The sequence below is a fragment of the Diadema setosum genome, chromosome 4 (assembly GCF_964275005.1).
Source record: "Diadema setosum chromosome 4, eeDiaSeto1, whole genome shotgun sequence".
NCBI lineage: Eukaryota > Metazoa > Echinodermata > Echinoidea > Diadematoida > Diadematidae > Diadema > Diadema setosum.
The window spans coordinates 33,570,576-33,592,518 of record NC_092688.1 but is presented as its reverse complement, the minus strand read 5'-3'; the positions used below and the strand labels follow the sequence as shown (position 1 = coordinate 33,592,518).

The window sequence follows — 21,943 nt, the reverse complement described above, 5'->3', positions numbered from 1 at the left end:
TGCAAACAGTTTCACATCTAATAAAGACATTATTACAACAACAACAAACCAACAAAACAAAACAAAGCACACTGTAAGCAACACATTTTCCGGATAGAAGAGGGACATTCAGTGTTTATCATCTTGGCTCCAATGCAGCTACAGTATGGTCATCTCATAACCAGTACACATTACATTACAATCCATTACAGTGTGTCTGAGAACGGAACTTTATTGTCAAAGCATCATCACCTTTAACAGGTCTGTCAGACTAATGCTGAGAGAAAGATAATAATTCAAGACATAATTCATATCCCTGCGAATGTGCATGACAAACTAACAAAGGTGGCAGAGATTTAAAGCATTTGATAGACCCTCATCTTCAAAGCTAAGAATCTGCTCTTTTAGAATCTGCCCATCCCTTTTTGGTGGTCTTGTGATGCAGAGTCACATACTGTAAGGTCTTCATGATATCAAACAGAGGAATGACCGACCTTTATGACATCCCCTTCTTTGAACTGAAGTTCTTCCTCCGCCCCGTCAACGTTCGGTGACATGATGGCCGGATTGTAATCAAACATGGCGATGAAGAATCGTATCGTCCCGTCGTCGTAGAGCTCTTCGGCCTCGCTCCCGGAGAACGCCTCGTCGTCCTCCTCCCCGAACGTCTCCTCGGACCGCGACCCCCGCGACGACTTCTGCTGGCTGAGGCTGCTCTCCGGCGTGCGGAGGTTGTCGCTATGGCGACTGCGCTGCTGCATGTCGCTGTGGCTGCTGCTTTCGCTTCTTCTGTGCCTGCCCACCTCGCTAGGAGGCCGCCCGTCGACGGCTTGATGCCTGTCATTGTTTGACTTTGCGTCATAGTCCTTTCCATAGTTACTGGCGTTACTACTCGCCGTGGGAGAAGCGCTCCACTGTGAACTCGACCTCTGACCTTGAGTCCTTGACTGACCCTTGGGGTCAGCTCGCGCCTGCGCCTTTGGAAGCGAGTTGTGTGCACTCGACGCCGAACTCGTGTGGGACTGGTCCGCTATCCTCTCTGGCGAGAATGACGGCGATTTGCGTGCAGCTGCGTACTGTTCATGATGTGCATCTTTGGTTATTTCTGAGGAAAGATTTGTCAAAAAATAGAACTTTTACAAAACTTAAAAGAAAAACTTGTCTAAACCTCTTGTGTTCTGTAGGACAGTACCTCAATAGTTGAATACAAATCATTGTAACTACAGAGTATATCAATTGTTAGCTAGAAAATATAATATCTAAACAAAACCTGAATATATCAGCAAGCCAGACTATTCCCAGGTCTGCCAACATTCCCACATCCAAATCAGGGAGATTCCACACAGCAATCAAGAAAGATATCGGTGTGTTACATGCATTTCAATGGGCGAAAATAATTCCCACATCAGGGAGATTTTAATATTCTCTTATTCAGACATGGACAGATTTTGACATTTTCAGGGAGACTCCTGCAGAATCAAGGAGACTTGGCAGCTCTGCATTCCCTTTGAGGGCACTGGGAACCCATCTCACCTATCTGTGGCACTGATTTGGCTGGTTTCCACGGGACAGGCTCGAGGACCGGATTGTGGGGGGACTGTTCCGTCTCCCTCTCATAATCCCGCTGGGAACGAATGATGGGGATTGGCACCACCTTGTCGGGTTTGTTCAGCGACTCCACTTCCGGGTCCGTGTCAAACTCCAGCGCTGGCTTGGTGTTAATCTACAGTTGGGTGCAAAACACAAGGTGTAATAGATCAAATCACTTGTGCTGTAACACTGAAAGCAAGACAACAGAAAATACAACACCGTGTAATCACTCAGTCTTGATTTCAAAGAAGGAGCCTCTTTCATCACTCTCATTTTTTCTTCTTCACTAAGGTTACATGTACCAACTTTACTATTGCTTGTAGTGTATAGAACACACAAAAGCACAGCTACATGTACATCTTCTCTATATACACATAAGTGCAAATTGCAGTAAATCTTTCATTTTTCAAAACAACACAAAATAGTTACACAAGTTAGACAAACAGATCAGCCTGAGGAAAGAAGCATCCATACAACCATCTATGTTTGAGATGCAAAGAATTGACTTTTAAAGACGTTAGCCAGAACCTCTGACATGAATCTGAAGGTTGTGAGCATGTCAGAATGCACAGCTGTTGGATGTAAAGTAATTCCTTCTTGAAAAGACAAAACAATAGTTAGATTCATATGGAGTTTCCCAGACTAAACTTTAAAGTTCACTTGTAGTTAGCTATTAGCTTTGATGACGGCAATGTCCCTAAAGCCTCTCGTATGTACACACCCTGCTGTTTGAAGAATTCCTACAGATGAACAAAAATACCTTCACTGGGTCAGAAAACACAGCTCTGTGTTAACCCGTTAAGGACGAGTCCCGAGCATACAAGTACTTGGGCAGGTGTCTATGGGAAATGCCTATTGTAGCAAAATCAGCCGGTCCTCAATGGGTTAAAGAAGAAACGTACCTGTAATGTCTCCAGGACTTTCTTCTTCTCATCATCCGCTCCCCTGCTCTTGAACCCCCTACTTGGCTTGGCACCCTCGCTCGCATCGCTCAGTCCGGGCAGGCTGGCGTTGCCGAACTCGGAAAGCTCCTCCTCGACCTCCTCTTGGATGTCGGAAAGCTCAGACCGATCGCTGTCGGAGAGGTACTCAGATTCCCTCACCATTAATGGCTTCTCCGTTTTAACGATCGACTGTGTGAACACAAAAGAATTCATCCAAAGATGTTGTGACAAAACCTTCAGAAACACCAGTCTCACCACTGATTGAAAAAAAAAAAAAATTCACTTATGCCCCAGTCACATATAAACCAGGATGCTCAAGGATCTACACAGTGATCCGGGGAGATCCGGGGACGTCCGGGGAGATCCGGGATTTTGGTATGACTGTACAAACGGTATCTAAGCGGCATCTACACGGACAAACACGGCATCTACACGGATCAACACGGCAGCTACACGGCAGCCACACGGACCACCCCGCATTGCTCTGCCAACACGGCAATCCCCGGATGACGCCGGATGTTTTTGACCTCCAAAAGTTGCCGTGTTGGCCTCCCGGCGTCAACACGGATCTCTCCCCGGATCAGATCCGGGGTGGTCCGGGGTGATCCGGGATGTCTATGTGACTGGGGCATAAACTCCTTGAAGACAAATCCCGAGTATACTCGGGCAGGTGTCTATGGGAAATGTGTGTCGCAGCAAAATCAGTCCATCCTCAACCGGTTAAGCATATATTCTGAATAACATCACACTCTAGCTTCCCACAAGGCACACACTGATTATATGATATTCACTCACTTACGATAAAAGACAAAAAGATTGAATTAATCTAAAATATAAAGGGCAGTTTGAACAGAATGTACAAATGTGTGACAAAGCCCAGTGTATTCCAGCCTTAGCCTCCATCAATGAATGATAATAGTCATAAAAATGGCTTCAGTGGGTAGTAAGATCCAATTATCACCCTGTGCGATGGGTAAAATGACAAAAACAATAACGACCAAATGTACAGAACATTTTAATAAATGATGAATGTTTTGAATATCAGCCAGTCACTGCTCACTGTAGAAAAACTCATAGAAAAATGTACTAGTATTTCTGCTTTTGAAAATAAGACACAACTCTGAGTAAAAAAAGGTAGGCACTGTAATGCCGAAAATATGCACCTAAAGTCTTCAATGTAAATGTTACTACAGATGATATGAGTTTACCGAAAGTCGAACAGAAACCCTCACCTTGGGCTGTCCACCATCCTCACGGGGTGAGGCGTCTTTCCGCTGCACGGCGGCGACCTTCTTGTTGAATTTTGTGAGGCTGTCCTCGTCCGACTGGGAGCCGGCCGCCGCCGCCGCCGCCCCTGGGCCCCCACTGCCTAGGCCGCCAGCGACCCCCTGGCTGTGACTGAGACTGCTGGTAGAGCTCTCGTCATCATCTGCATTGCTGTACATGCCGGACTTGGCCTGCCAAGAGAAATCATTTTGCCGTGAGTAACATCAACAAAAATATGACATGTATGATATTAAAGTGTGCCACAGGTAGCTTTGACAGTATAGTTTGACAAAGAATGTGAAATTTGGAGATGCCTTTCGGCTGTCACTGCAATCCAATGAGTTGGCTCGCAGACACATTTCATACATCTGTACATGATGGCAGAATGCAGGTCATCATTACACTGGTAACAAGCCTTTGATAAGCTTTGACATAGTATGATTATCAGCCAATCCTGTCACAAGAGCTTCTCTCTTTTTTTTTCTTTTTTTTAATGACAACATGACACGTACATATATCAACTTACTCACAGATCTCCTTCCTTTTCTCTCTTTTGAATACAACATTGAGCAACTCTCAAGTATTCATATTTCTATCATATCATTTTCACCAACAAAGGATGTATGTATGTTACATGATTTCAGATTCTCAATCACTGTGAAGCATAACAATTCTTACCAAAAGTGCCGTAGACACATCTCAAACTTACGGGTACCGTACAACTACAAATTTGCGTACTGCTTTATAATAAAAGAAAATAATCATTACATAATGAATCTAATTTTCGGTGACATGACAGTCTGTTCTTTAATGACCCTTCTTTAATCTGTGCATAATTAAGTTAAATATCACTTTGACTTGAGTTGGTTTCGAATCATAATGAATGACAAAGTGTCTGTGTACATCAGTCTGTTTTTTTATGACCCTCTCTATAGTCTGTACATAGTGAGTCCAATACCACCTTGACTGAGTTTATTTTGAATCTTTGAAAATGAGAAAGGGTCATGCAAAGAGTTTGCAACGTCATTGTGTGAGAGTCCCGACGATGGAAAGTCAAGCTGATCCAAAACCCTTTGAGCAGCCACTCAGTTCCTAGAACTTTGGTCAAGTTTGCTTTGCCTTTCTTAGAGCGACATCACTTCGGTGACCCCTGGCATTTATCCCCAAGTTGAATTTGGGTTTATGTCACACACACACTCCTGTAGCTTTTGACCACACGAGCATTGACAATTAACGGTTTCTGGGACGAACATTGTACTAGGGCTTAGCTCAGTCTGTAGAGCAACTGACTGGCAATCCGGAGGTCTCGGGTTCGAATCTCGATGGAATCCCATTTTCTTTGCTCATTTTTCTACTCAGAAAGAATTAAAACAGTCCTTCCCAGGACTCCCACATGGCAACAACTAAAACCCTTCACACATACACTGTACACCACCTCACTACGAAAACCCACACATACTTCAAACAACCCATGTCAAAGAGTTTGTGTACATCACTTGACACTAAAGGTTTTCAATTCAGGTATTGGTAAACACTTGATAGTGTACTCATCATTTTGAATGATCAGATCTGCAGTACGTATGATCTCCTATTAATACGCTGGCCTGATATGGAATTCCCAAACACACATTTCTCAAAGTCAAAGAAAAAAAAATACAGAATTTACTTCTTGTACATTCTGGCTTTGCAAAGGTTAATCAACTGTCGACAAAGAATTTCCCATACATCTATTCACATGCGATAACCTGATAATGATCAGCTGATTACATGAGGTTGGTGAGAACCAAGTAAACAAAAGCCAGTCTTTGCAAACACCATGTGGTAATCAAGTACATTGTGTTCTTGAGATTATCATGAAAAATGCACCCTCAGCACTTGCTGAGGCTGAGATCGAAATCACATTTGGCTAGTACGTAATCGATGCTTGGTCTTTTTACATGCTACCAAAAAAACTTCAGAGTGGCCTGTGTTGCACAACTTAAGGGATTAAAATAACATAAAAATGACGACAATTGTTTCACCCCAGATTACACACGTTTACATCTTACTACCCCAACATTCCTGTCAAGAATACTTCATGATAAAAGAAGAAACTAGAAATGTCGCTACAGCGACTGGTTATACCCCCGCCAAACAACATTTCATAAGCTTTGGTCAAAAAACTGAGGAAGTAGTTAAATCCGCAAGATCTTTCCTTGATCTTCTGCCATTACTATGCCGTTACCATGGCAACGTACTTTCGGGTACTGTCGAAAAATGCGTCTTGCACATCTACAACCAAAGGCACACATCTGTACCAAGTTTCATGGAAATTGGGCAAAAACTGAGGAAGTAGTTTGCAACACAAAATTTTCCATCCATCTACATTTCATAAGCTTTGGTCAAAAAACTGAGGAAGTAGTTAAATCCGCAAGATCTTTCCTTGATCTTCTGCCATTACTATGCCGTTACCATGGTAACGTACTTTCGGGTACTGTCGAAAAATGCGTCTTGCACATCTACAACCAAAGGCACACATCTGTACCAAGTTTCATGGAAATTGGGAAAAACTGAGGAAGTAGTTTGCAACACAAAATTTTCCATCATTTTGGCTCATAATATGTGAGCTGTTACCATGGCAACATACTTTTTGTCACTGTCAAGAAATGTGTCATGCTGACCTATATCCTAAGACAAACATTCAATATGAATTCCATGAGAATTGGAAGAACACTGATGAAGCAGTTTTGCCATGAAGCATTTTGCCCTATATTTTACCAATAACATGCCGTTACCATGGCAACGCACTTTTTGCCACTGCGGAAATATGTGTCTTGCACATTAACATATTCAGATGAACATCTGTACCTAATTTCATAAAAATTGATCAAAAACTGTGGGAGGAGTTCGCGACGCAAGATTTGTACCCATTTTTGCCCATAATATGCCGTTACCATGGCAACGTACTTTTGGGTACTGTCAAAAAATACGTCTTGCACATCTACAACCCAAGGCACACATCTGTGCCAAGTTTTATGGGAATCGGTTGAAAACTGAGGAAGTAGTTCGCGACGCAAGATTTGCAACGGACCGACCGCCCGCCCGACCGTCCACTGATTCCTATATACCCCCTTCAAACTTCGTTTGGCGGGGGTATAATTATTCTTTAACAAAAAATTGTTAGTGTCATTCAAAGATTTCTTGGTGCTGACTGTGGGGGTTAGTGGCTGGGTTACATGTAGGTGTTGATCTTACCTACAAAATTATCATTTTTTTTTTTTTGTGTGTGTATGTGTGTTGTGAAATACTGCATTCACATAACTGTGCATGCTACTACCCTTTGTTTATTGGTGTGCTACAATGTATTTACAACACTCAACAGGGTGTCAAAGTATTTTGAAGGAAACAAGTCACTTTGGAGAGTGCTAAAGTTAAACAGAGAGAAGAAATAAGAGGAAATATTTAGGAGGACAACATTCAATTCAGTCTGTTAATCCAGTTAATGTTATGACAATCTTCGCTGATTAAAAAAAAAAAAAGATGAAAAAAAAAAGAATACTCCAGTGCGACATCACAGCAAGCTCCTAGTAATAGCACTTACAGAGGGCTCATCATCGGAATTGTACATGTACACACGACAGTTTTCTTCCGATTGGAACGTGACTCGCTTTTGCCGCTGCTCGCGTGACATCATGAATGCAAGTGACATGGGAATCGAAAAGAGTGGATTGTAACTCCATAGTCATTCAACGATGACTATTTGATGTTTGCACATGAAAAATAACTGTCTTTGCTACATTAATAAAAAGGCCTACTTCATACTGGAGGCATACAAAAACAAACAAAAAATATCTATGCAAACAAAAAAGTATAGTAATGTTGGAATTCAGACCTATAATGCATGTTGCCTACAAAAAGAATTGATTTCACCCCAGATTTTCAGGAATTGACAAAATATTGCAGAAAATTTGAGGAAAGAGTGAATAAAAAGTTCAAACAAGATGGTAATGGTATATACACGCAAGCTGCATACATTTGTATGTATATTTGACATTATATTGGCAATACCAATTGCTAATATGAAAAACATTAGGGTCAAAATCACTTCATGAAAATATACAACCACAAACATAATTTAGACATACACTACATACTTGCTTCAATGTACATTTTGAACATTCACAAGCCTGTAGATGAAGCATATTATCACTTCTTCAAAAGAGAAGCTATGGCAATTTTGTTAACATTTTGGAGTCAAATTAACCTTTTTTTTTTTTTGAGAGAGAGAGAGAGAGAGAGAGAGAGAGCATTTGCTTCCAATTTAATGAGCCACATGTCTTCCTAAGCCAAATCAAAACTATCAAAACCCGCATCTTTACATTCCAGCATGATCACAAAATAAACAAGACAGTGAAAAAGAAAAATCACTATGACAAGTTCACATATGCATTTGCATGATAAAAAATGAAAAACAAAATGCACGCAGCAGGAGCCAGCCCTTTAAAGTCATTAGCTTGGAGTCAATTGCGACAATTTTGTAATAAATTTTGGACGGATTTTGATTCTTTTTTTTTCTCCTCTTCTCACCTTGCTACCATCCGGCACCTTCCCCGACGTCTTGTCTTTCCGCCTCTCCTCCAAGAGCTCTGCAGGCACTTTGACAGGCAGGGAATCACTGGAGCAGCCGTTGGGGGATAGCGTTCGGACAACCAGCTCCGACGCCGAGACCATGCGCAACCGCGACTTGCTGACGCTGACACGGTCAGCTTGGGTGAGGGAAGAATGTGGAAATTAGGTTAAATGCACCACAAATTGTAAGAACACCATCTCAATTTCTGTCTTGGTAAAAAAAGAACTGATGTCAAAGGACACTTTGTTTTTCAAAACACTTCAATATACATTCACAGATATAAACTTCTTTTTTTGGGGGGGGGAGGGGAGTGAAAATGCAGAAGGGATTGTAAGCAAATCAAGGTCTGCAAAATACAGCAATGTTTTTGCATGTTTCTTGCATTTTACTTTACACTTCACTGCACTGTTTAAAAAACTGCTTTAAAATGCATTGTTTTAAAATACAGCAATGTTTCCGCATTTTTCTTGCATTCTACTACTTTATATGAATTGGCAATGGTGATGCTATGTAGCTCTACATGTATATTCATACGCAAGCATATCAGTCAAAAGATTTGAAATGCAGACAGTAACATGTGCTTTTTTTCCTTGATGACTGAAAATTGAATCATCACCGACATTGATTTTAATTATGATTTTATTATGCAATTAAAAGGAAAACTGAGGCAGAGCAAATGTGTGGCAGGCAGATCAATATAAAAAATCATTGTCACTGATATATTTCTCAAAGAATAAAAACGTCAAGTTTTTTTCTTCTCATTGGTTCCTGTCTTCCATCAAAACAATCAAATTTCATTACAAAAAAAAAAACATGCGAACGCCACTCACCAGTGGGTGAGGTCGTCTCAGCCACTTTGCTGTTGTTTGCGTACACGGCGTAACCCATGACGACGGCCCCGTTTGACAGGCCGGATGTCGTGATGGTCACTGGAAGCCACTCAACGGTCAGCATACTGCTGTTGCTCCCCTGTCTGACCTGGACATCGAGGGGGGCGTCGGGCAAGCCTGCAAATTAGAGATTATGGCGCCAAAGACGGTAATCACTTTAACCTCTCGATACACACACCACATGTTGCAGTACTTACAATCACTAGCAAAATCACTTGATTCACAGATTATTTGTGATGCGTTCTTATTAATTTTTTTATAAATAACTTCAAAAAAGATGGTCAATGACAACACTGAGCTCACAGGCAGCTGACAGGACATACTGTACGTGTAGGAACAACAAACCCATGCAATGTGCAATACACAATCTGAAGGTAATGGAAAAACAAACAAACAAACAAACAAACAGCTGGAATTGTTTGGTCAAGGATGACCTATGACTGCTACAGGATTCAAAATATTTTGTGAATCCTGAGTGTTGTGATTCACTATAAAAAGGCTTTTAACAACCAGCATTACGAGTGAACAGATCAGTTCAAGCATGCATTCACAATTTGGGGATATTTCATTCAGTCGATTCTAGTTTTTTTACAAGCTGCCCATTTCTAAAAGCTGCATGCTATTTAATTACTTCTGTCTACATTAACTGCTATTCACATTGCACTACATGTATGTTACTTGTTGCTATGCTAGGCAAACATTCAGGAGCTTTGGGACACACAAGGCTACATTTTCAGGTAAGTAGGAATGCTTCATATTAAATTTTGATTCGATGGTAAGTGAAATCAGTCTCTTCAACAGGTGTACTACAGGCAATTTTCCTCAGGGAAAATTAATAGTAGGTGATAACTATATTCCCCTTTCATTTGATTTGTATGGGGGAGTGCTCAAATCAGAACACATCCTCTGAGACACTGCTCAATCAAAATATATTGAAAGTCAGATGTATACAACCACTGTTTAAAGACAGAAAGTTGTCATATCGTCCCATAGGGAAGGCAGCGTAACAAATCCGGTAATGTTTTGATTTTATCCTTTTCAAATATACATGTGTACAATGTACAATTGCTGTATCTCCATATAATAGCTGTATTGTGTCCAATGAATACTCATGCCTTTTTGGAATGCCATTCACAGAACAGATTTTGTCACAGAAATTTCGTGAACTTAGATACAGTCAACCTTGCCTAAGTTGACCTCGCAATTGCCTAAGTCGGAGGATTTAAGTCCCTTCTCTTTATATTCTACTGATTTTAATCCCTCATAAGTCAGAGCTATTTCTTCAGTCCGAATAGATTCCATTTAGGCAAGGCTGACTGTACATTAAACTGAAGTGAACAACACGAATGATCCTTGGTGTCTGTGTAATGCTCATCACACATACAGGGTGAGGGAAATGACAATGGGAATTCATGGCCACACATTATACTCCTGCCTCTACAACATTCAAGAGCTCCTCAGCACAGGTTACATGGATGCTACACAGACACATGTAAACATGCATGCTGATACACTCAGACAAAGTACTTGAATGCTACACTTGCAAGTTCAGTGTGTGCTGCAAATTATTTTCTGCATGGTTAATATTGCAACGAGATGCCCTTTCAATGTACCCATGCTATGTTGGAAGGAGTTATCTTCCAGAGTTTGGACCAAAAAAAAAAAACATTAACCAATCATCTTTGACGCACTTTATGTTATATTCACTTGATATTAGCATTAAATCACAACTTATTATTTTTTTTTTGTGGCACATATCAAGAATAGAAACAATATTTGAATGAAAAAAAAATGCAACTGAATGTGTGAAATTCAGCAAAATAAACATAAATAATTAGTGACAAAATAAGATACATGACTGCAAAATTGAAAGGACATTTACAGAACGAGAGAGAGAAAAAAAAAATGCATAGTCCAATATTGATACACCGTAGCTCCTCGTAAAAATGATGATAATAATAATCATGATAATCTCAACATTTGTGGGATAATCTAGAAACCAGTTACAAGCAACTGCATAGAATATGGACTACCACAAAATCCTACTAGAGAGAAAATATAACATTCTACAACTTGTACACATCTTTTAAGAATGTACAAATTATGAATAATGGGGAGGATATTTTTGAAGGGGGGGGGGGGCAAAATCTAGAAAATATTTTCCAACATTAACCAAAAAGGAGTGTCAAAAGGAAACTGTTTTCTCCAACATCAACCACAAAAGGAATCTGAAAAGGAAACATCAACAACAAATTTTGATATACAAATGGAGAGACAGATCTGACGACACAACTTCTCAACAGAAATGCTTTGAAGGAGACACAAACGACAAAAGGACAAGCTTTAACACAGAACATGTGTACGACAACAGGCGATTGGGCGACATCAATACAGAACACTACAAACCTTGTGCAGAGTCTGAGTAAAGTTAACGAGGAAGACACGATAAAAGTGTGCAAACAGGGAAAGAACGAGAGAGAAAAAGCAAAGAGAAAGGGAGATATTGAAGAGAGATAAACTTTGAGATGGATAGAATGATTATCATGTCGCAGGAAAAGGGGGGTTAGACCGTCAGGGGGTTTGCATTTAAAAAGACATGAACGAGACGCAAGGATTAGAGAGTTATCAGCTACTGAAGTGTGTATTGCATTAGTGACTACAGTGAAGCTCATACAGCGAGTACCTTCACATGAAAGTGCAAAGCTCAAAGGACACACATTTACGCTGTACGTGTATGTAAGAGATAGAACTTGACTCAGGAAGAATGAGCAACTACAATTGTACGAACAGCAATGTATCTTGCTCCTATTAAAAATGTTAATGTTTCAAAACTCTTTATCCGGAAACATAAGCTGATAAAGCTTCTTAGAGTGTTCTTTTGGTAAATGGAACATTTATGGGAAGTCAGTAATAACTGAATTATGAGCAATAAAACAATAGAAAAAACAAGAAGTGCACTCCAAATCTTCACCCACATAAGGGTTACAAATAATGATCAGTATTTTACTCAACTTGCAATTAAAACTGTTGAACTTAAAAAAAAAATTAAAAAAAGATCAGACAAATTCAAAGATGTATGAAAAACAAATAAAAAAGGTCTTGAATGACATTAAAAAAAATATTAAAAAGGATATTAGAGTCTGATTGCATCTAGCATTACTTTCAAATATCATGAGCAATGACATACAAACTGACAGACAGACATGAACAATAAATCATCAGCAAGAAAAAGAAAACTGTTAATTGCCAGAAGGGAGCAGACATTTCTTTCTTCACCAACCTCCTGGTAATGTTTTGAACTCGATCTCCACCGAATTCTTGCTGGCCGGGGAGCTGCCATCCATGGCGGACTGCTTACGACTCTTGGCTCTCACATTGACCCTGTACACCGACAGAGGCTGTAGACCTACATAGGTGGAGTAATCACAGTGGCAATTGCCTTGTTACATCCATAAAAACACTGCTTGGCAGACGTTGCTGTTTCAAATTCAGTAGTTGTTGAACTTAGCTGACTCAGCTGATAATGATCAATTAATTAAAAAAAAAATAAAACAACAAATGGGCTGTTTCACAGAAAACTTAATTCCTATGAGTTACATTGTAGCTCTCAAAACAAATGAAATACACGTGTATTTTCCTGTATCACCCATCAGGCTGTTGGGAACTGCATGCACAGTAGCGTTAGAATTCCCATTACAGAAAAATTCAATGCATACGCAGCTCTTATATAATACACATATAACAGGAATATTTCATGCTCTATATGAATATTTTCTGGGCCACAGGCTGCATAACTGTCGTACAGGCATTTAATACTTCCCCTGTGAACGAAATGTGGTAAGTACGTGAAACAAGTTACAAGCCTACCCTGTGATATGACATAGATTACCAACACTAGGGATAAGACATATAATGTATGTAATTCTTTGTAAATTGACAGTTGTCTATATGACATCTGTGCTCACTGGAGACAAAAATCATGTTGGCAGACATGCCAAACAGTGAATAAAGCAATATTAGGGTTAATCTTGCAGCCTGAACATCAAGGTTTACTATTGCTGAACCTACTGTACCTGACAGCGTGTGCTTGTAGATGCTGGGCTTGACCGTTCGCACCTCCTCGCCGTTGACGGAGATGACGTGTGGAAGATTGCTGTTGCCTGGAAGCCAGCTGATGTTGGCCGAACTCGGGCCGACGTTGGAAGCCTTCAGATTGGTGGGAGCCACTGAGGCATCTGAGTAGGGGCGGGGGGCAGAAAAAAAGAAGAGTGGGGGCAATGGTAAATGGCGATGAAATCTTGCATGTAGGATAGAGACCCAGTGGTACAAGAATGTTATGGTAATGTGGTAAAAACAATCCATTTAAATTGGTAAACATACATACACACTAGGCCTATGCCTCCCTTATACTGTATTTCAAGCCTCAAAGATATCTGAGGGAAGGGAGGGGCAGTTTTATATGGCACTTGTTGCTAACAGCATCCCCATTTCTAAATACACACATTATGCCAGTTATAAACTAACTGTAAACTTAAAATCTGCAATTAAAAAAAAAGAAAAGACACAAATGAGCAGTAATGGTAAACAGAAGGAATCTTCTTTGGTCTATATTCCTTCCTTCTATATTTCTCCTGCATCCTTACTTTCTCATCTCCCTTCACCACATTTTTTCTTCCTCTTCTCCCTCTCCTCTCTCCTTCTATTTCTCCTCCTTTTACTCCTCTTTCAGAAAGAAGGAAAAATATTACCCTTACTATACATCAGCAAAAAGTTGAAGGAATGTGAACTTTTTGTAAGATATGACATTATGTAAAAATTTCTATATATTTTCTTTATATCGTATCCATAGGTGATGTCACAATGAGCTGTAGTCAGGGGCGGATCCAGGAATTCTGTAAAGGGGGGGGGGGGGCGTGACTAATTATTTCTGGTGCCACTTCCGGGTTTCATTTCATTTTTTTCTTTTTATTTCTTTTGTTTTTAACGAAAAATAAAGGGGGAGGGGGCGTGCGCCGTTTGCGCCCCCCTCTGGATCCGCCACTGGTAGTCTTTTTAGCCAGTGATCACTGCACCAAAACTCTAACACACTTTCATAACTTACACGTATGAATGGATTGTCAAACTTTCCTCAAACCTTGCTGATGTGTTCTACTAATGATGCTCATTCCCTCAATCCACATATAATATTTGGGTTTCATTCCCCTTTAATGGATGGACAAGCAGGATAAGGAGACAAGCCAGCATAGCCTCTGAAGTGCTGCCAACATTCACCCATCAAAATCAGGGAGATTCCAAAGAGGAATCGGGGAGAAACTTGCAGGTCACACGTACCTCAGTGGGCACAAAAATAAGCCCCAAGTCAGGGAGATTTCTATAGTCTCTTATTTGGACATGAAGGGAGTCATAGTTAAATTTTTTCAGGAACCCTCCTGGCAGAATCAGGGAGACTTGGCAAGCTCTAAATTGGCAGCATTCCTCACCCCTGCCTATGACCAGCATGCAGGCGGCATCCTCCGACATCCCCCGGGCCGTGACAGTGCGGACGGAGATCCGGTGCGTCGTGCTCGGTTCCACGTTCTCCACGAGGGCGCGCGTCTTGGCCCCCTGCTTGGTGGCTGTGCGGTACTGGCCATCCACGTAGACGCGGAACTCCAGCACGTCCGGTGGCGCGATGGTGTCCGGCGCCACCCAGGACATGATGACGCTGTGCTTCAGCTGCCGGTCTAGGGAAAGCTTCCGCGGGCAGGGGACTGGATTCACCGGGACATGGGGGAAGGATACTCAGAATATTGAATGCATTTTATAGGAGTTTAACGTCGAACAGAAAATCAATACGAAACCAAAACAAATTTCTACAAAGTACATTGCATCTACAAACTTAAGATGCTAATGGGGGAGGGAGAAATGCAAATTCTTTGTCTTATTTTTCAATTCATATCATAATGACATGACCTGAAAAAGAAATACTACTTTACAATTTTAAAAAATGAAGGAATTTTTATGAATTTTGAATTTCATCAAAGCGCCAGATGACATAGAAAATAGACCTTAATTTCCTTTCGTCTTTAAAAAAAAAAAAACATTTTCATTTCTCACCAAGGTGTACCACTAAATGCTCACACATAAAAGTCCTATTGGAAACACAATTAGGATGGCAGAATATTCATACACATGTGTAATCAACTCACCGCTAAATGACGCTTCGCTGCCGAAGTCACTTAGCGAAGCCAGGCTGCTCTCCTCGTTGCCGCGGGCGGGTTTCTGGGCGTGGTTGTCGTCATCCTCGTCGACCTCGGGAATGTCTTCCAGGTCGCTGGGATGGTCACTCTGGGCTCTCACGAATGCCAGGTCACCTGCAAAAAGGGGTTGGATGACAAAAAACAAAGAAACATAGAATTGGAGTTACAGAAGCTGAATAGTGAATCCTCAGTATCCTGACCATTTATATCCTGAAATTCAATGACACAAGATCAATTTCGTAACTCACGTAAATGCGCAGAAGAACTTTCTCAAAAAGATGATTTTAAAATGCCAAGCCTAAAGACTTGGCAAAGATCTGTTTTACAGAGGAAAACAATGGGTCCTGCTTGCACTGTGGCTGCAGAAAAGTATGATCAGTGCACAAGGATTGAACAAATGTTTGATGTTACAATGTACATTCTGTGTCTGACAAAAAAAAAAAAAAAAATATGCAAAATTATTTTTATACACTATGCAGGAAAATTATCTTATTGGACCAGTTTATTTTTTCTGGGGAGGAGGTGTTAATCTGAATTTGAAATTTGAGAAAATGTGATCACAGTTGCTTTAAACTACAGTGGTGTATATTCAAGCTAGAACACATTTGCAGTTGTGATGTTAAGGGATCAGTAGAGCAGAGTTTAAAATCAAGAAATTGTATCTAGGTCCTTGGGTGACCTTACAATCAGTGACCTGTGTGAGAATATGACGCTATTTCCACCATTGTATTTTCTGCCAAATGTGCAGTAATAGGTGGCATCCGACACATATTTTCACTCCATGAAAAATGAAGATTTAGAAATAATCCCCCACTTTTTCCTCACATTTTTCATTTTCTTTTTTTAAAAACAACAACAACTACAACATTTGGCTTTTTAGGCAATGGTAAGTACTTTGAATCCAGGAAGAGAACAATATGAATTCAATCTTTCCTCAAATACCTGAAAAATGGTTGACATTTGACCTCCTCAGCTCCACGTCCTCACTGTTGAATTCCAAGTCACTCAAATCACTCTCACCTGTGATGGAAGCACAAACAATTCTCAAGTCAGGAACAATATGGCAACTGCAATCATGAATTGCTAATCATGCAAACATACGCAATTCTTTTTTTAACGGCATGCTCAGTTATACTGTAAAATAGAAATTTTCGCAATGTAGAAATTGTTGTGATGTGGAAATTTTCGTGCATTTTGCGCAACAAGAAAAGCATGTGATTTTGTTTTAACTTGTTATTTGTAATGCTATTTTATGTTTTGATTCCGTAGAACAAAAAAACTTGCCAAATTGATCTTACTCGACTGAGTATAAACAGTTTCTCCTGTGAAAATGTCCACTTTTACAGCAGTTGCACTAAAGAAAAAGGACATCAAAAAAGCCAAGCACTGATTACATATCTACTTCTCAAAAGAGTGGTCTTATATACAGACTTATTTGAGTATGAGCACAAGGTAAGAGACAAGACAGGTGCCAAGAATATTTTTTCAAGAGGAATCACTATATGACAGTACTGGCGGTATTCTTAACTAGTAAAATGCTCACAATCTTAAAAAAAAAAAAAAAATACGAAAAAAAATAGAGATGAGACCAACAAAGCTGCCTGCAAAGTATTAATCCTTTGTTTGCTTTGAGTCCTGATTGGCACAGAAGGCCTCTATAGAATTGAACACACTGTCCAAAGTCCCTGGCACACAAAGGGTTAATAGGCAGTGCATCCATGTGAAGAGAACATTCTCCACTGGCAAGAGCCAAATAGACTGTGCAAACTCTACTGTCTACTTCTGAAGTTCTATTTCAATCATAAGTCGTGCACTGAAAACACTACTTTCAAGTTAATACACAGAAGAGGAAGGAGAGACAAGGAAATGTTAGATTCTCAAAATAGAAGAGAAATACTAACTAACACATCAAATAATGATTACATAAAGAGAGAGAGAGAAAAAGAAGGAGAGAGAAGGAAGAGATACATGTACATGTACACTGTATAGTAAGAGAGACAAAAAGTACTTGTCTCATGCTGTCCTTTGACACAAAGAAATAGAAGGCTTCTACACTTCCTTTACTTTCTTTTTTGGTGCGATAACACACTGTCATATGATATTCCAATATGCAAGCATCATCTCTTCTATACTTGTGGTATCATTTTCATTCAACAGCCACAAATGAAGTGCATGGAATGAAGGAAAACATGTCTGTATGTTTGAAGCAAGAGAATGGCAGATATCTAGATGATAGTATGTAACCACTATGAGTGAATTTATGTGGATTCAATGTCAGCTACAATTCTATTAAATCAGCAAATAATTCAGTGACGATGATAAGTGTGTAGGATCACTTGGATGTATCAAAATCTAACAAAAAAGCACTACTGCATTTGTAAATTGAGGACATGCAGTGTCCTGAAATGACTACAACAAAACTTCAGGCATATCTAGTTGGGGGTTTTTTGTTTGTTTTTTCAACCCCAGGCATATCTAGTTGGGGGTTTTTTGTTTGTTTTTTCAACCCCCCCCCCCCCCCAAGGCTTTGAGAGCAGTTTTTATATGCGGGGAAAACTATTCAAAAAGTTAACGCAAAATCCAACTCCGCCGATGAATGTTCCCCACAGAGACGCATGCTGCATGCTGTGGCTACTGCGGGACACACAATTTGAATCTTCCAATGAATGCACCTGCTGCGTGGTCCTTCCTAGTACTGGCTACCTTGGCAGTCTCCGCCTCTGTCGCCACGGTAACAGACATGACGGGGTTGGGCTTGGCCACTAAGGCTGCCGCTTTGAGGGCCATCTTATGGCTGCTACTGCTGTCCGTGTCTGGTGGGTTTATGCATGCCAGTGGGAGCCATTTCCAATTGGAACCATGAAGGATTATGAGCAGGGGAAGCATTTGACAGGAGCGCAAATATTGGCATATATATACATTTTTTTTTTCCCCGGATGGGGGAGGGGAGGTGGCAGGTTTTGGCCAAATAAAGCAGCAGTCACATTGAGACACGAAATACAGTAGGCCCATGCATAGGACGATAAGCGGGACAGGAGCATCATGCCATAAAAAGAAGACATTTGATGCATCACCATGACATGATGCATGGTGGCAACATGAGAAGTAACAAAGATGCAAGCGAGTTCACATAGGCCCATCAAGACACCAAAAAATGGAGGAAGAAGAAGAAGTAGTAGTAGTAGAAGTAGTAGATTCCACATTTTTCATATTGGAGTTGTAGAAGGGTAGAGAAAGAATGTAGAATTGAAGAAGAATAGCAGTGGAAAAAAAAAAGATACAGAGAATACAATCAGGTACAAAATAAGAGAAAAATATTTGACCACAAGTACACAGGAAATGTACAGATTTCAGAGCAATGGCATGGTACAATTGGTTATAGGGATATTTTTTAACACAGATAAAGATACAGATAACATCAGTTGACAGGGCCAAATGGAAATAATGCCACAACAATGGAGCAAACATGGACAGAAATGCCAAGGGCCAAAGATGAAAAGCAATGCAGGTACGAGTTTGATGGCAACGATCATTCATCAAGCAGCCAGGAGAACAGAGGACCAATGCCAAATAGCCGCGGGAGGACACCATGAATGGTGTCGTCGGGCGTGGTGGGCAAATCACCGGGGTTAGTACCAGAGGAGAGGAGAGAGGGGGAGGGGGAGGGAGGGTGAGGGGGTGGGAGGAAGAAACATGAAACAAAATGAGGTGAGTGAGTGAGAATATCCACTGGTGGAAGAGATTGGTCAGTCATTAGTGGTAATTAAACACATCAATAAGGCTAATCTCTCTACACCATTGCACCATGTGTCAAAGTCTTATAATTTTATTGACCTTTCATCTTGTCTATCATGAAAAACATATAAAAGGCAGCACAGATACAGCTGCATACTGTATGTACATGTATGTGACATACACTTGATTTTCTTTCACTGAAAACAAAAATACTGACTCCATTGGGAGAAATGTATGAATATGTATGAACTTCAAACTTCCAGTCTATTCAATGCAAATTGCTGCATGATACAATCATATTAAACCGCATTTGAATCCATGAGGCGATGGACATTTCATCATTTAAGGCTTCAGTGTAACAATTTTGAAGCTTTACTATTGGATTACTGTGAAGACGGAAAACTTTTTTGGTGAACTCTCGAAGCAAAAGCAATAAAACAGTCATAAACACAAATGAGTGTGTGTATGTGATGTGGATCTGGGTGGTGTTGGTGAAATTGAATCTTTAAATTGCTTTCATTCTAAAAGTTCATTTCTAAATGTAAAGATTGTAATGCTACACTGTATTTCACTTGGTACCCAAGCATCTACATTCCCTGTGAAACATTCAATAAAATCAACTAATGCTTTACACAGGAATCACAGAGATATTCCGTCATGTCAAATTTCATACACCAATGTTGATAAAAACACCCCCACCATATCTACATCTATCTATTATTCTATACATTTTTTACATCTATCTACAACACATTCATCTCTTTACCCTTCTAACTATCTACCTATCCATCCATGTATCCCTCTATCTCTCCTTCTGTCTATCCACTTGTCTATCTGTCAATCAAGTTGTAATGTCCTGACAAGGTCTTTCTAATGGCATGATGTCTTCATTACTAAAAGGGATGGTATAGTTTTGGTTGAGATGGGGATTCAGGTTTTAACAATTTGTAAGATAATTAAAAACCACTTTAATACAAAATATTAAAGGGCATACAATTCTAAGAGTAATTACAATTTCATTTGATTAAAATCAGTTTTGAAATGGCTGAGATATCAAAAAACAAAGCACAACAAAGTGTTCCTAATAAAGGAGGTTGTATGATCCCTTCAAAGTAAAATAGTAATGACCACTGCAATGTACAGTAGCCTTTACTTGTTAAAACCCTCAGCGCGCTTTGAGTGCTGATTGGCACAGAAAACACATAGCATTGTACACACTGTCTGAAGTCTATGGCACAGAAAGGGGTAAAAGCTCTGATAGTCCTTTCTGGGACTTTACGACTTTCTAGTACTCACCATCACATTGTGACCCATTATTGTGGATGAAATCCGGCAGATTTTCCTCTGTAGATAAAGAAACAAAACAAAGGGGAGAGTCCACATATTAGACATTTACTGCCATAATGACACACTCATATTACACACACTCATATTACTACAAATCCTATACACGTGTATGTGTCTACCTGTATCATTTTGAAATACTTGGAGTAATCTGTCTCCAAATCTTGAAGCTCAAGGATGTCCTCATCAGAAAAGTGTCCTCTGGAAAATCCCATATAAACAAATCAAGTGATGCAGCTCTTCAAACTCGTATTAAGTCAAAAACATGACCATGCGATAGGAAATAAACCCAAATAGCAACAAAACAGGCAAACACACAAACTTAACTAGCACATACATCTTTATGGAGAGAGGATGCAGACAGTGAATTGCAAGAATGCACTGCATCCACACACACAAAATTCTTACACATGAACCATGTTCACAAAGATGTTGAAAAAAGACAAAAACATCAGTATAAAAGCAAACATTCCCATGACGTTGATGCTTGATGTACTGGAGTCAAATACAAATGCACTGTCAGAAAAACAAAATGATATTCTTAAATCCGACCAGGGATGAAGTGTTATCTAAACAACTGTAGTAGACGTCAGTGGTAGCAAAGATGTCCATGTAAACTGACATCCACTGTGTGTATCAATAACAGCTTGATGGTTTTTTTTTTTTTTTAAAGCTTATGATCTGCTTTGAGTATTTTTTTGCGTGTTTAGTGTGTGTCAAAAATATGAAAACAGGCTACACAATGTATTGGATGCCAGCAATGCCTAAAAATTTCATGCAGTGGATGTTTTTGGTTTTGCAGTAAATAGTTAGAATGAGAAGAGAGAGAGAGAGAGGGAGAGAGAGAGAGAGAGAGAGAGAGAGATATTAATAGATAGATTGTGCATTGATACGCTGAGAGGTAATACAGAGATGTCAAGGCAAGGGCCGAAAGAGAGTGAAGATGGTCTGAAGTTAGGAGAAAAATATGAAAGCACAAATCCTGAAGGCACCCCCCCCCCATAAAAACATGGAAAAACATAGTTTTAAAATGAACCAAAACAGAACAATTTGAAAAGGGGGAAAAACTGATACAAACTAGACTAAAAGGTGATGAAGATATAACCAAGGTGATGAACCAAGGCAAAAGTTTGTGATGCTGTGGTCAACAAAATCACAAAACTTTAATAGTTCAGAAAGAAAACAAAGATGAACCCACTGAACAAAATGGAAATATGAATCAAGAGCAAAACAAAACAAAACAAAGAAATGTAAAAATCAACAATAGGAAACATAAGGAATTCTGCTTCTAATCAAGAATGGACCTGACATTGGAAGAAGCATTCGGACAGGGATATAAACAAGCTG

At 39.9% G+C, this 21,943-nt stretch overlaps 1 protein-coding gene across 1 annotated transcript in view; it reads right to left on the bottom strand.

Annotated features, from left to right (window-relative positions):
- Positions 1 to 21,943, bottom strand: part of LOC140227802 (RIMS-binding protein 2-like) — a 231,808-nt gene that overhangs the window by 7,999 nt on the left and 201,866 nt on the right. The window contains 14 exon segments of the mRNA XM_072308197.1: positions 474 to 1,084; positions 1,513 to 1,702; positions 2,472 to 2,702; positions 3,746 to 3,970; positions 8,346 to 8,524; positions 9,219 to 9,395; positions 10,699 to 10,713; positions 12,541 to 12,684; positions 13,352 to 13,513; positions 14,759 to 15,028; positions 15,467 to 15,631; positions 16,460 to 16,537; positions 18,190 to 18,330; positions 20,549 to 20,596. Coding sequence (XP_072164298.1) covers positions 474 to 1,084; positions 1,513 to 1,702; positions 2,472 to 2,702; positions 3,746 to 3,970; positions 8,346 to 8,524; positions 9,219 to 9,395; positions 10,699 to 10,713; positions 12,541 to 12,684; positions 13,352 to 13,513; positions 14,759 to 15,028; positions 15,467 to 15,631; positions 16,460 to 16,537; positions 18,190 to 18,330; positions 20,549 to 20,596 — 2,636 coding nt within the window.